This window comes from Mustela nivalis (assembly GCF_964662115.1).
Source record: "Mustela nivalis genome assembly, chromosome: 7".
In the NCBI taxonomy this organism is placed as follows: domain Eukaryota; kingdom Metazoa; phylum Chordata; class Mammalia; order Carnivora; family Mustelidae; genus Mustela; species Mustela nivalis.
This window is the reverse complement of record NC_139026.1, coordinates 33,023,988-33,040,714: the sequence shown is the minus strand read 5'-3', so window position 1 is coordinate 33,040,714 and position 16,727 is coordinate 33,023,988. Positions and strand designations below refer to the sequence as shown.

Sequence of the window (16,727 nt, the reverse complement as noted above, 5' to 3'; positions counted from 1 at the left end):
CCAATGTAGCTACACTGGTTCTGCATTTCCACTAGCAGTGAATGAGTTTCTGTTTCTTCACATCCTCACCAGCATTTGGTGGTATGAGCATTTTGGATTGGAATTCTAATATGTAGATAATAGTATCTTATTATTTTATTTTCATTTTTATTAATATCTTATTTTAATTCATAGTTGTCTAATGACAAATGATGTTGAACATCTTTCATATGCTTACTTGCCATCTGTATTTCTTCTTTGGTGAGGTGTTAAGGTTTTTTAATTGGTATATTTATTTTCTTATTGTTGAGGTTTTTTTTACAATTTTATTTATTTATTTGAGGGAGAGAGAGAGAGAGAGAGAATGAACCGACGGAGAGGGAGAAGCAGATTCCTAGTGAGCAGAGAGCCCCATGTGGGGCTTAAGACAGATGCTTAACCAACTGAACCACCTAGGCACCTTTCTTATTGTTGAGTTTTAAAAAATATTTTTATATTTTTGGATAACAACCCCTTTATCACATATTTTTTCCTAGTATGTGGCTTGTCTTCACATTCTCTTGACACTGTCTTTCACAAGTTTAATTTTAATGAAATCCAGCTTATCAATTATTTCTTTCTTGAATTGTGTCTTAGGTGTTATATCTAAAAATTCATCATTATACCAGTGTCATCTAGATTTTCTCCTGTGTTATCCTCTAGAAGTTTTATAGTTTTGCATTTTATGTTTAAGTCTGTCACCCATTTTGAGTTAAATTTTCTGAAGAGTACAGAGTCTGTGTCTGTCTGTCTGTATATATGTATGTATTTATTGGCATGTAGATGTCTAATTGTCCCAGCATCATTTATCTTGTATTGTATTGCCTTTGCTTCTTTGACAAAGATTAGTTGCAACTAGTCTGTTCATGGGGATCTGCTTCTGGGCTCTCTCTTCTGTTCCACTCATCTCTTTGTCTATTCTTTTGTCAATACCATACTGTCTTGATTACTGTGGCTTCACAATAAGTCTGAAGTCAAAAGTGTTAGTCTTCCAGCTTTGTTCTTTTTTCTTAAATATAGAATTGGCTATTCTGGTGGTTTTTTTTTTTTTTTTTTGCCTCTTTTTATAAACTTTAGGATCAGTCTGTTGATATTCAAAATATTACCTTGCTAGTATTTTTTGGAATTACATTGAGTCTATAGATCAAGTTGAGAAGAATTGATTTCTTGACAATATTGAACTTCTTATCTCTGAAGATATCGTCACTGGACATCTTTCCATTTATTTACTTCTTTGATATCTTTCATCAGTTTGGACTTTTCCTTTTAGGAAATGAAAGTTTTTAACTAAGGGGTTTTATTCATTTAAGGACTCCATTTTACCCCTGTGATCATTAGTGGCCTTGTAAAAGAGGCCTGCAGTACCCTTGTGAAAGGTTTGGCAAGTACTTATAAATGGCTAGGTTTGGTGGACAGCTTTTGCTATCTGACTTGTTTTTTCACAGAATTAGGCTTTTAAGTTGAACAGACTTTTGCTGATACCTCAAAGATTTGTATTATTATAATCCTTAGCAAGACTCAGGAAGGAATATAAGTTTATATTTTTCAGTCATGATAAACAGGGTGATCTCTTACTGATCTTGTTTTAGCCCTATTCTTAAGTATATTTTACCAAGAGAAGCAATCAGAATTTACCTCTACTTCTAAAATAAACATCAAATTTCAGTAAGATTATTATATTACCATCTTTTTAAAAGAGTGTATCTGATATTATTCTTTATATAGTGTAAACCTTTATTTACTCCCAGCCCAAGTTTCCAGCTGCTTAAATTTCTCATTTGTGTTAAGAAGAAAATGGTTAAATGTTTGTTAAGTCTCTAAACCCTAACTTTGTACATGATATGATACTATAACATTTTTTTAACAAGTTTAAGAGTATAATTTTCTCTACAAAGTTAATAGCATTTTCTGAGATATACCCTGCTCTTATATTGTTTAAGTAATAGGTACATGGTTATTTTAGATATAAACTCTCCTTTCCAAGATGATTAATTTTTTTCCTGCTTTCAATAGGGATTTTCTACTTAAAGTATTACCAGCTCTAAGAATCCTCAATGGCGAAATGCTAAACTCTTATTCAGAAAGGCACACTGAAGAACACTATGAGCCAGAATTAGGACGTTTTGTGATACTTTGTCAATCTCAGATTCAAGAATTCAACTCACTGGTTGAAAGCTATACTAATGGAAAAGGGTAAGACTGTTCACTTCTCCATGTCATAGTTTAAGGAAATAATTCAATATATGTATGTAATTTAAAAATACTCTGATTAACACAGTGACACACTTTTTGGATTAAGACTGTGTGTTTTAGGGATATTTTCCCTTAAAATCATAATTTAAATTATAGTTTAAATGCTAAAGTATTAGTTAGAATAAGTGAAGTCATAAGGATAATTTCAAGACAAGAATCAAACATCCATTCATTCATTCAATTAATCAGTCATAAATTTGTTTGACAATTATTGTAGGCAAGACACAAAAATAGGCTAAGTATTCCACGTTATCTTTAATTCACAGATTAACATAAGAGAAAATTAGACAAAGTTACAATGGAGCAATGCAAATTTTATAAGTATAACATTTATTATATATTAAGATATATTGTATATATTATATTTATTTATTAAAATATTAGGCGAGGGACGCCTCGGTGGCTCAGTTGGCTAAGCAGCTGTCTTCGGCTCAGGTCATGATCCCAGGGTTCTGGGATCGAGTCCCACATCGGGCTCCTTGCTCGGCAGGGAGCCTGCTTCTCTCTCTGCCTCTGCTGCTCCCCTCCCTACTGTTCATGCTCTCTGTCACCCACTCTCTCTCAAATAAATAAATAAAATCTTTAAAAAAAAATATTAGGCGAGCACAGTAGGGAAAAGCAGTCAACAGATGCACATATTCAGAGGAGCAGAAGCTAAGAGTAGAGACCTAATCAGATGTAAAAGAAAGAGAACTTCCCACTCCCCATCCCAAATTAGGAATGTGTTAATGTGAAAGAATTACAGGTGATCTTTCTCTAACTGTATTTTTTAATTTGCATTACTCCAAATACACAAATAAAAAAAGAAAATAATTTCATATTTCACTTATGGTGACCCTTCATTATAACTGAATTGTAACTGTAATATGTCCTTCCAAATACCTAAACTTAATCATTAAATTGCAGTCTTTAATATTGCTCTTCACATATTTATATTTGCTCATCTATATAAGATTTGTTTTCCATTAAAATGTTTTTAATATCATCTATTCAGATTAAAAACAAATCTCACAGCTTTAAAAATAATGCCAATTGTTATATATAATTAATGTTTGCTTTAACAAATACTAAGATAATTTACATGTATCTTTGTGGAAAAACTAAACTTACATTTCTTTGTATATGTGTGGTAATGTAGAACTTTTTTGTGTAAAGATGACTCTAATATCCCTCATGTTGAAACATAGATTCTTCAATTCCTTTGAATATCTCTTGTCATCGCAACATGTTTCATTTTGGCATTGATCATGGAAAATAGACTATATTTTACATTAATAATAAATGGTGGTGAATTCAACACCAATCCTACACACTAAATATTCTAATATCAAGTTGAACCTTTTCTGCATTATTAGCCACCAAAATGAATAAAATACAAAATATTGAAAGTACATTGGAGGAGCCTATGCTAATGTCTAATATTACTTCTCTGAACACAGGACTGTTTATCTCCATAGTTTACTTTCATTTTGTATGGTTAAAAGTTTTATATTTATATATATGCTTATATATATGGGTCAAAAGTTTTATGTTTATTTATATCCTGCATGTTTCAGAAAAAAAATAAGGCAGCTTGTGGCTATATATTAAATACTGTCAGAAAATATAGATTTGAAGTAAGTAAATTCTTAAAAATAAAACAAGGGAAGATAAATAAAAGGTACCAAGAAAAAGGCTCATATAGGTGCAGAGTCTTTTACATTTGCTATTAAGATCCCCAAATGTGGCAAACAGAAAGTTTGATTAATTATGTAAACCATAACCTCAATAAGATAGAAATTCAACAGTTGTTTAAGAGGATCACAACCATTTATGCCTTCAAGTATTTGAATTCTCTTCGCAATGGATAATTTTTCCGCGAAAAATGGGAATAAAAACTTTCCCATAATATAAGTTCTTTGTTTAAAAGTCCAATACAAATATTTTGCATGGCAAGAGTCAATGTAGAAAGTACTTTTAAATGTGTTTCATAAATAACTTCTCCAAATTTAGGCAGCCATGATTTCTCATGTTTATGGTAGTAAAAGCATGGATTTTTTCTCATTCAATTGTACCAAAAATACTTAGAATAAAAATGGTTCTAAAATATCCAGACATTTTGTCTGGATTGACCAATCTAAATTAGCTAAACAAATATTTTCAGATTTGTTAGAAATGAGATACATTTTTACATAAACAACCAGAAATAAGGTTTTAATGAATGTTGTTTTAAAGCATAATTTTCATGTTTACTGTAAACACAAGGGAAGTTTCCAGAACCTACACAAATTTTAATATTTGCTGATATAATTCTTATTAAATGTTTTGGTTGTTTAGAAATTTTGTCACCTTGGATGCTGCAGAAAATCTCTGCCATTATTTTAATAAATTAATGACACTTAGTAATGAATGCCGATATTCACATGAACATGGGAACATAAGTGTCACCCAGAGAGAAGACCCTGAAACCCAGCAAAATCATTTGACCCCTACAAATAGTGATAGCATACTGCAAAATAGAGTTCTCCACTCTTGTGCAGACAAATATAAACTGGACTCACCAGACACCTCTGAGAAATGGATGAACTCTGGCTCTAGTCATTCTACATTTACCAACTCCTTATGTGAAGATACAGAAGGAAGAAATCAGGAAGAAATAGTATACCAGAAAAGAGAAGACAGCAAATCAAACAGTATCTCCATGGAAAGAATCCCATTCATGGAAACAGTAATGACAAGTTCTCTGCTGTGGAATTGCCAAAATCCTGAGCATCGTAAAAAAATGTAAGATTTATAGAACATTTTTCTTTTACACTTGTATATCTTTTATTTTTAATGGATAGTCTTAGGTAATTTTCTAAATGCTTATTTGGTGAAGGATTTAAATAATGATTATATGTTATACTAATTCCCTTAATAATATGACATGTGTACAAATCATTAATTATAGTACAGATTAACTTTACTGAACTTTGGCAGACTCTGATTTAATTGACTAGTATTTTATTAAAAAATGAGAACATGTAAAATTATTTTTTCTTTTTTTTAAAAAAGATTCTATTTATTTATTTGAGAGAATAGTTGTGAGTATGAATGGTGATTTCTTTTCTGAAAGTTAAGTTAAAAAGTTTGATATGCTGAAACTTGTATGTATTCCCTAAGGCAAAAATATTTTTAAAAATTTTATTGAAAGTAGCTCTAATACTTCCCAATTTATATTTCATTAATTTATTTAATTGATTACTTTTGCTCTGTAGGGGAGGAAAAATAGCTTTTAATTCTACCCTTCCAGTAGTATTCCTTCTCAGCTGGAATCCCTGTAACAAAAGGTAGATTAATATGAGAAAAATATAGAAATGTACTATATGCTGGCTACTTGAACATAATAATAAAAAATAAAACAGAAAAAGGAAATGTATTTAATATAAGTTTTACATGACATGGGAATCTTCATAAAGAAATAAAGACCTGAGCACTTTTATATTAAGTTTGATGAAAAGTAGAAGGTCGTGGAAAATATGATTAGGGCAAAGAGTATGAGCTAAGCATAGTAAACTGGGGTAAATTTAGCAAGGCCTGTTTATTCAGATTCTTCTTGTCATCCTTTCATCTTCAGATAAGAAGTTCTTTTCGCTAAGTTATTGGCGCATTTCTCTTTTTCAGATTTGAAGGTTTTCCATTCCATTTTTTCGTATATGCCTATAGTTAAGCCAAAAGTTTTTTTTTTTTTTTTTTAACCAATACCTTACATATTTCCTGTTTACCAAAAGTAGTTTATGAGGACCTCTCACCTACAGCTGTGTTTTCATGGATTACTAAACGTGTATTTTCTCTTCTTAACAGTATGGCAGCTATGGTAATCCAGGCATACTGGCGTGGTTACATCGAGCGCAGACGTATTCATTTCTCTACAAAGCTGCAACCCCCTGCAATAGAACCCCTGATGTCCAAGCCAAATTACTGCATCAAGAATAAAACGATTTTAAAGAAAGAAAAAAGAGAAAACACTGTGAATATCCAAGAACAGAGGGAGAAGGCTGCTATTGTTATTCAGGTTAGTTTTAATCTTTTGGTGAAATAGTCCTGAGAGATGTTTCTCATCTTTCACCAGGTTATTCTTATAACAGACAACCGCCAAATCTTAGTGATTTGCAACTACTGGATGTATTTCTTACTCGGGTGATATGTAAGGCTGCCTCTGCTTAGTATCTAGGCTGAAGGAGTAGTCGTAGTTTAGAAATACTATTCGCGTGACCAAGGGCCAAACTGAACCACACAATCATATTTAAAGCTTCTGCTCAGATATGTCGTTTGCCACATCTGCTAACATTTTTATTAGCCATAGCAACTCTCATTTGACCTAATCTACAGCTCTTTTTAGAAGAATGTTTAAAAATCTACTAAAGTAATTGTTAAAGGCCTTCAAATAAACATTCAAATTAAAAATTTAGAAATCAAGAAGTGAATAGACTTGGTTCAACCAAAGAGTCACCAAGATCAGCTTTTGAAATGAAGTTCCAACATCACATTCATCCTTTTTTTTATTTATTTGTCAAATATTTTTTAGAACCTAGTATTTGTCAAGGACTGTTCTGGGATCAGGAACCATAACTCTAAACAAACCATTCAAGTTCTCTGCCATCATGGAGTTTTCATACTGATGGGAGATGCAGAATCAAATAAATACATAAATATAATATAAACTAAATAAATACATAAAATAAGGTCTGTGGAAATTCATGGTACTGTGCTTGAATTGAAAGATAGTAACCAGGACGCCTGGGTGGCTCAGTTGGTTAAGCGGCTGCCTTCAGCTCAGGTCATGATCCCAGCATACTGGGATTGAGTCCCACATCGGGCTCCTTGCTCAGCAGGGAGCCTGCTTCTCCCTCTGCCTCTGCCTGCTTCTCTGTCTGCCTGTGCTCGCTCACTCTCTCTCCCTCTGTCCCTGACAAATAAATAATAAAATCTTAAAAAAAAAAAAGAAAGATAGTAACCAACAATTTAGCATTTCCCTTTATTCATTCATTGAATAAATATTTCTTTTTTTGAATAAATATTTCTTAATACAAAAATCTTACTAGCTTGTATTCTGTTGGAATGAGCAGTTAAGTAAATAAGTATGTTAGATAGTGATAAGTCTTAAAAGGAAAAATCAAGTAGGAAAAGCAGGATAGTAGTGTCAAGGGAAAGTTTTTCATTTCAGATATGATGGAGAGGGAAGACCGGAAAAGGTGACATTGCAATGAGAGATTAAGTCATTGGATGCCTGGGAGAAAAACATTCCAGACCATGGAATATCTGATTTAGGAGCAAACTACAGTGTTTAAAGAACAGCGAGAAGCCAGTATGACTGGACAGTGATGGAGAGGAGAAGGGTGACACTTATAAATCATAAGTCATGGTAGAGATTTTGGGTTTTACTCTGAATGACATGGGAAGATATGACAGGAATCTGAGCAATGGACTCACATGATCAAGTTTACTTTATGTTGTGATTATACTGTAGGAAGGCAGGAGTAGAAGCAGGAAAATCAGTTAGGAGCTATTACAGTAATTCAGACAAGGGATAATGGTAGCTAGGATCAGAGTGTTGAAGTAGAAGTGGTAAGAAAATCACATTCCAAAGTATATTTTGGTTTATTTTGAGGCATACTTCCTTTGAAAATAGAAGTGATGATATCAGTTCATAGGAATGTGCTATATGAGAGCTAGAAGTCATGGTGCCTCCAAGGCATTGGCATATGCAAGTAGAAGAAGAGCCCTCAAATTAAGTTGCTGGCTTTCACTATTAAAACCATAGTTTTCAAAATTATCTTTGCTGTGGTTCTATTGAATATTAGAATCAGACTGAGTATTGCAGTTGACTTAATTTGTCTGAACAGTACTCTTAAAGGCAAAGCATAGGCAAAGGTTTTAGTGGCGCCTGAATGGTAGTGGGAGTCAGGGTAGTGCAATGGATTCAAGGGAACTCTGAAGAAAATAAAGAACCCCAGTTACCATTTCAAAATATTATTCTGCTACATGAGGAATGAATATATCATGCAGACCAAACTCCCTACTGTTATCAGTTGTTACACTTTTTTCAGCCTTGATGGTACCTGGATGTTCAACTTTTGCTTCATTCTGTTCAGTAAAGAAAAGTTCACTACTTTGTGAAACAGTCTAGTTCAGTGACTAATATCTCTGCAAAATGTTCTTTTGTTGATCTGTGTATCTGTAACAAAAGTAAGCATAATCCAGCCTTTGTCTGAGACTTAGAATGAGTCTTTATGTTGTACAATATGGTACTTAAAATTATTGAAGTCATCTCCATTTCATTTTCTTGTTTCCTGAGTATAATCATCTAGTTTCTTAAACCATTCATATTAAAATATGAATTCTAGACTGCCCGATTATCCTGGAGAGCAGAGCATGATACGATAGAAAGAACCTGGACTTTAGAAGGAGCAAAATAGAAATTTTATGGTGGATGTCACAGAAAATGCTCTCTGCTCACCAAACCTCATATTCTTCTCTCCTTTCAAGTATACAGCCAGATTAGATATCTGACCTTCCCTTGCACTTTAACATGGCCCTTTTTCTGAGTTCCAGTCAATACAAGATGAATGAAAGATACATGCACCACTTCCATAGCTGGCTCGTTAAATGTACCACAGACATTCCTTCATATTCTTTATTCTTTCTGGCTAGTTGAAATGAAGACAGCTTCTGAGGCATCATTGGAAGCTGTCTGTGGGAAAGTCTGGATACCAGAATCACTTTATCTTAAAATGCTGCCCCATTGCCTTTATAGACTCTCCATATTTATTAGGTAATTAAGAAATAAGCTATTGTTTTTTGAGTTGTTATACATTTTAGGATATTTTTGTTATCATACTTAGCTTGCCCCAACTAATATAAAGGATATAGGATACACCTTGAAACATAGTTAGGGTTCATTGTAAATATGTAAGAATAGAATTCTAGGTATGAAGGATAGTGGAAATAAAAGAACCTAGAATTTTATATTATTGGAATAATAAGAAGTTACAGTGAAACTGGACTACCATAACAACTGGAAAATATAGAACGAACATGGCTGGAGATATGTGAAGGATTTTAACAGGGAACAGATATATGGTATGTTCTGGATGTGGGAGTTGATAGTTGGAGGAAAAAAAAAGATGTCAGATATGTCTAATAGAGGTAGAATTGCCTAGCCAGGGAATTAATTTGAATGTAGGAGAAAGATGAATTAATTGTAGATGGATTACTGGTGAAAAGTTGAAACCTCGACAGAAACAAACTAGAAGAAGAATTTGAACGTATTATATATTACCATTATTTCTCATAAACTGAATAGAGATGACTAGAACTTTAATTCTTGACTCTATTGCAGATTTAGGAGGGAAGTATCTATATGGGTCACACTAGAATGACACACACTGTGTATTGCATTCTAGAGCTTTGTAGAAGTCCTATGCCTGAGGAGTTTTGCTGGATCCATTGTGAACTAGAGGGAGCCAATCTTTGTTGAAGGCCTGATTAAAGAGTTCCCTTTAGACCCTCTTTTCCCGAGGGCTGCACATCACCTTGTTATCTTCTATAACCAACTCTTCATTACCAACCCACCTCTCCCCACTCATCACCAGATTATTTGAAATAAATCCCAGATATCACTTCTTTTATAAATATTTCAGTATGAATTTCTGTAAGACCTATTGTTTTAAGTATAACTATATTATCAACCTAGAGATTAAAAATTATTTTTCATTATCACCAAATATCAATATTCAAATTTCTCTCTTTTATAAATATTTGTTCATAGATCTTTCTTGATCAAAATATAAATAAGGTCATTACCTTGCCTTCAGTTTAAATGTTAAGTCTTTTAAATATATAGTAACGTCTTTCTTTTTTCCTTGCAATTTATTTATTAAGGAAACCAGATCTCTGTTCTATAGTTTTCTACTTTCTGAATTTTGCCAGATGCTTTCCCATGGTGTCACTTACGTATTTCTTGTTCCCTTGTTTTCTTTAAGCTGACATTAGATTCTAAAATTTCATATGATTTGGTTTTGGCTTTTTGTCAAGAATATCTCGTAAGTGGTGGTATGTATTACAGTGAGGAAGTAACATAATGTCTAGTCGCCTCTCTTTTCGGAATACTAGTGACCATTGATAATCATTGCCTAGATCGATTCTTGTATTAACAGTTTGTAAAATAGTGATACTCTACATATAATTTCTTCATTTATTAACTAAAATATGTCAGTAAAGAGCAACTTAGTTTAACAGACTATTTAGTTACCTTGAGGTACAGCTCATGCTAGAAATGTAGGTTAAATGCTTAATGCCATTTTACCAATTTTTAGATTAATGAGGTTTCCTAGCATCCTCCAGGGGTCACCATAATATGGTCATAATGTATTATATGATGTATTAAATTCCATTGTAGTTTCATTCTTACTGATGTTCAAATTGTCCCGTTTGGCCAAGTTAGCTTCAAGTTAAGCTTTTGTGACACAATTCATTCATTTTTAAAATTTCTCTTGCTTTTTAATGTGCCATGATGTTTCAGGTTCATTTTGTATATATTTTTGCCTCAAACCTGAGCCCAGTCTTTGCTCTGAAGATCTTTGATTCCTTTAGTGGGAATATTTAGAGACCAGTCTGGGTTTTAGGAATGCATTAGGATTTTAGGAATGTTGTTGGTATGGTAAATGACTGGTAAAGTCATTGTTTTTAAAATTTTTTCATTGTAGTGATGAGCTTACAAATACATATTTTTTTAAAGATTTTATTCATTTATTTGACAGACAGAGATCACAAGTAGGCAGAGAGGCAGGCAGAGAAAGAGGAGGAAGCAGGCTCACCCATGAGCAGAGAGCCCGATGCGGGGCTGGATCCCAGGACCCTAGGATCATGACCTGAGCTGAAGGCAGAGGCTTTAACCCACTGAGCCACCCAGTCACCCCACAAATACATATTTTTAAGAAAAAAATGTGCCATGAGTTCATGATGATATTTTAAAGTTAAATTTAGGATGATAAGACTTTTATTTAATTGATTTATATTTACATTTCTTTTCTTCTATGGAAAGTCCTGGTTCCAATGAACGACGTTAACATAATTGTTCTTTTTTTGCCCCTCCTTTTCACTTCACCTTCTGTGTGTATGTGTGTGTCTCTGTGTGTCCGTGCCTGTGTTTACATGTGCATACATAGTGGAAGTAAACAAGGACCATACAAATGAGGAGATAAAACAAATTAGGTTATTTATTCAGAGAGTGCTGTGGCAAGGGAGTCAGCCACCATCACTTGCCTTTGGCATAAAGCTCAAAGGCAGGGAGGGGAGCAGGAGATCTTTAGAGTGGAAAGAGAGGTCTCCAGATATGGTCTAATTAGAGGTTTTTGGTATGGGGAAGGTAGAAAGCAGGCAGCCAGAAGTGGGGCGTATTCTGTGATTGGTTGGGAAGTATATCTGTATCTCTGATCGGTCCTGAATTAGAAGTAGGGACAAAAATAGGGAGGCTGACAGTCATTGATTAACCAAGGCTTGACCATTCTTAGCTCATTGTTGCCAAGGTTGTGGTTTAGCTTTCTAGGTTGATTGCTATAGAGATTGTGAGTGACTGCTATTGTTATATATGATCTGGCTATTGTCTTACATATTCTACTTCTTAATATATATATTTTCTGTAATAACAATACCAATAGTATTACCAACAATATGAATATGAAAACATTTTGAAGGTATCTTTTGTAATGAAGTTTTTCTTTTGAGTATATTTCACTAGGAAGATAGTCAAATAAATCTATTTTCAAGTTACTTTAGAAAAATTCTGTGTGTGCATAGCATGAAACATATCTTTTCTATTTCTTCAGGAATTTCTTTTTATTTCATGTTTATTTTATGATTATCTTAAGCATGTGCACATTTCCAAAGTCAAATCTAAGAAAGGTATATCCAGAGAAGTCTGGCTTCTGTAGCTGAGTCTTCTATTTTCTACCTCTATACTTAATTTTTAAAATTAATTTTACAAGTTACACTTTTTAAATATTAGCAAACAGATATACATATATATTTAAGTATATGTTCATATAATGTATTTGTTTATTATGTATTTATATACAGTCATTTATAGATAAATGGTAGCATGCAAAACACACTTAATTCTATCTTGTTTTTTTTAAAGTTAATGTATCCTGGAACTCACTCCCTCATACAATTATTCTTTAAAAGTTCCTGTGTTCTTGGAGATATAGTTAGAAAAGCTTCTCTACTCCAATATTTTTGAGAAACCTAAATGGATTTAATTCTATTATTACGTGCTTAGTTTATTTTAAAATGAAATTAGTTAATAGTTATGGGCCAGGATAGTACCTTTCTAATATGGCCATTTGTATATGTTGAAATTTTCCTAAATGTGTGTTCGTTTATTTTATACCTAATTATTTGAAAATTAGAAAAATTGTTTTTTCATTTGTATCTCTTTCTTCTTAGTTTAGAATGGGTCCTGGTGGAATTGTCAGATAATTGATTGGTTGACCTACATGTGCATTTGAGGGAGTTTTAGAGATTCTTTTCTGCTTACCACAAGGAAAGTCTCCTGAGATTCAGAACTTTAGACACATGCAGTTGTTTAATTTATCTTACAGTTTTAAGTGTCACATAAAGTTCAAAAAACAGATTATTGAGCCATTAAACTAAGGTCTTAGATGTTTTATCTTCCTAATGGGATAACACAGAGAATCTGGTTTGTAGTTTGATCTATAACCTTGTATAACATGCTTTAAATTTTTGTTTAGGCAGTTTGGAAGGGCTTTCTTTTGAGAAAGAAACTGACAACAGCTTTAGAGGCTATTAAGAATGAAGAATCTGAAGAAGAATATGAAGAAATAAACTTAGAGGATTTTACATTTGATGAAGTAAGTACCAACTACAAAATATAAATATTGGTTTTAATTTTTTTTTAGCATACTACTTTGGAGCTAACTCAGCTTCTAAGATTTTTATCCTCTTAACACTGTTACAGATTTTTAAAAAAATAACCTTTGCAAAAGTATGCTTCTAATTTCTTAGTATCTTCTTTTTGTACTCTACAGATGTGTGCAGAACGTAGTCATAGATTATTTACAAGAGTTTCTGTATGTTCTTTGACCAGATTTATGCCATGTTTTGTTTATCAGTTATCCTTCACTAAATATAACTCTGAGCTTAATTCATGCCCTGCTTAACAGCATTTTGTAGTTCTTTGTTGCCTAGGAAATGAGAGTATCCTCTCTAAATTGCTATTTAAGTATTCCATAGTAAGGTAGCACACTCTCCAGACATCTATGCCACTTCTTTCCTGTGGCTTCTATATGTTCCAACCAAATTGAGCTCGATTTTATTGTATAAAGCACTTGCCTTTCACATTCTGGTTTTACTCCCCAGGCTTCCTCTTCTCTAGACAGGTACACCCACATAAACACCACTCAGATGAAGATATAGAACATATGAACACCCCCAGCCTTCCTCATGCCTCTCTAGTATTCATACCTGCATCATAGAGTAGTTTTCCCTAATTCTGAACTTGCTGTAAGTGGAATCATATAGCATGTACTCTTCTTTCGTGTAATAATATTCTGTGAGATTTATCTGTGTTATTGAGTGTAAATATACCACTCTTTTGTCAGTACCACTTTTTATCTATTATTTGAATATATCACTTTTTTAAAAGGTTTTATTTATTTATTTGACAGACAGAGATCACAAGTAGGCAGAGAGGCAGGCAGGGAGGTGGGGGGAAGCAGGCTCGCTACTGAGCAGAGAACCTGATGTGGGACTTGATCCCAGGACCCTGGAGTCATGGCCTGAGCCAAAGGCAGAGGCTTTAACCCACTGAGTTACCCAGGTTCCCCTTAAATTTACCACTTTTTAAAAGTATATACTACTTGGAAGATATTTTTTATTGAATTATTCTAGTATTGCCTTTTATGACCAAATGTTATGAACATTTTTATGCATGTCTTTTGGTGTGCATATTCATACTTCTTTTAGGAAGAGAATTTCTGAGCCTTAACATTTACCTATGTTTAGTTGATAATGCCTAATGTTATTTCAAAGTGAATGTATCAGGTTATAGTTCTATCAGCAGAATATGAGGGTTTCAGAGGAAGCTCTATGTTCATGTCTTTTTCTTACATTTCAGTAAATTTGTGGTGTTATCTTATTATTTTAATTTACATTTCTGTCATAATTAATAGTTGAATACCTTTTAGCATGCTTATTGACCATTTAGCCACTTTTGTGATATGATCAAGGGTTGGCATATTTTTCCATTGGGTTGTACATCTTTTTTTCTTGTTGATTTGTAGAACTTCTTTATATATTATGAATACTACCCTGTTTTTCCTTGAAAATATCCTGTCTAACCTCTGGAGCTTACCTTTTCAGTGTCTTTATGGATAATTTTAATGAACAGAACGTTTTCAAATTACAAATAAAAATTTTAATTGTGACATATGAGAAATATTTTCTTACTCTTAGATCATTAAGATATTCTAGAAACCTTATTAACTTTCAGCATTTAAGTCAGGGTGCATCTAGAATTGATTTTTATGTGTATAGTGTGAAGAAGGGGTCATGTTCCCTTGGGTCAAGTGAATGTATAAATCAATTTGGAAGAACTAATGTTTTTAGACTATTATTTTTTTAAATCCATGAACACAGACTGTCCTGTCACTTATGTAAGCCATTTAAAATTTCTGTCCACAATTCTCTGTAGTTTTCTTCATAGTGGTCTTGTACATTTTTGGTTAGATTTATTTCTAGATATTTTATGTTTTCTAATATTGTATTTCTTTTTGTATGTTGACCTTATATTCAGCCACTTTGCTGAAATCATTTATTAATTTTAGTAGGTTATCTCTCAGGGATTTTGTATTTTGTATATACAATCATGTCATCTGAAAATAATTATAATTTTCTTTTTTTCCAATTCTTATGCCTTTTGTTTTTCTTGCCTTATTATTTCCAGTAAAGTATGGAGTAGTGATGATAGTAGACATCATTTTCTAGCTTCTTGTCTGTGAGAGAAAGCTTTCAATAAATAAGCTTTCACTAAATAGATGTTTTAATATAGGTTTCTTATAGTAACTCTATATTTGATTCAGGAAGTTACTTTCCTTAACACATTTTTACCATTCCAAGATATTAATATGATGATGATGATGATGATTTTATAAATGAGTTGGATTTTATCAAATACTTTTTATGAATATAACATTGATTTTCCAAGCACTAAATCTCATATTCAAATAGACCAACTTAGCTATAATGTATTATCTTTTTTACATATCTTTGAATTTGATTTACTAATACTTGTTTAGGATTAGCATTTATATTAGAGAAGTTGGATGTGTAAATTTTCTTTTTTATAAAACTCCTAATCTAGATTTTGGTGTCAAGGTTATGTTAGCCTTATACATTTGATTGGGAAGTATTTCCCCTGTTTCTGTTTTCTGGAAGAGTTTGATGTGAGATTAAAAAAAAAAAAGTGTGTCTCAGCATATAATCTATTTGGAGAAATGTTTCATGTGCACTTGAAAGGAATATATGTATTTTATTATTGAAATCTCAGATACTTCAGGTTTATTGTTTTTAAAAATCTTCTTAATACTTAGTGATTTGGGGGGGAGGAATTCTATCAGTTATTGACAGAAAAATGCAGGAATCTCTTACTATGATTGTGGGTTTTTCTAAATGAGCTTTTAGTCTGTCAAATTTTGCTTTGTACTTTGAGGCTACATTATTAGGTCATACGTATTTTGTATAGTTAAGACATATAGTTAAGACATTGTGTCATTGAGCCTTTCATCATAATAAAATTCCCTTCTTTCATATAGTTTTCCTCTTTAACTAAATGCTACTTCCTCCAATATTTTCATACCTATAGCCTTCTTTTGGCTAGTAATTTTATAGTAGTATATGTTTTTATAACATTCCCATTTAACATTTCTCTGTTTTATATTTAAAGTGTGACTCTTATAAGAGCTTATTTTTATATTCTGACATTTTTTCATTAATATATTCAGACTATTTTAATTTAGTTTAATAAGAGTATAATTAGGTTTATAAATGCCATCTTTGTATTTGTTTTTTGTTTGTTCATGTGTTCTATATTCCCTTTTAGTTTTTTATTGCCTTCTGTGCATGGATTAAGTTTTTTGTTTGTTTTTTCTTTTTCCCCCTTCATTAGCTTGTTAGGTTGTGGTTGTTTTTCCATGTACTTTTTTCTCCCTACATTACATGCTTCCATCTGGATTCATTTTCTTTTCCCTGAGGATTTTCTTTAGTAATTATTTAACTTCAGGTTGAGTCTTTTTTATTGCTTGAACATTTCTCCTATTTTAAATTTTGGAGGATATCTTCTCTAGGTATAGAATTCTAGGTAAGATTTTGGTGTTTAAAGATGCTTTTTCATTAGCTTCTGACTTTCATGGACTCTG

General features: G+C 32.4%; 1 protein-coding gene across 6 annotated transcripts in view; it reads left to right on the top strand.

Annotated features, from left to right (window-relative positions):
• LRRIQ1 (leucine rich repeats and IQ motif containing 1) overlaps positions 1-16,727 on the top strand; it is a 225,009-nt gene that overhangs the window by 75,143 nt on the left and 133,139 nt on the right. For 5 of the 6 annotated variants that reach the window (XM_082738968.1, XM_082738971.1, XM_082738970.1 and 2 more), the window contains 4 exons: positions 2,032-2,211; positions 4,588-5,034; positions 6,094-6,304; positions 13,044-13,163. In XM_082738968.1, the coding sequence (XP_082595094.1) occupies positions 2,032-2,211; positions 4,588-5,034; positions 6,094-6,304; positions 13,044-13,163 (958 nt within the window). The remainder of the gene's footprint in view (positions 1-2,031; positions 2,212-4,587; positions 5,035-6,093; positions 6,305-13,043; positions 13,164-16,727) is intronic. The other variant, XM_082738972.1, reaches the window with a different exon arrangement.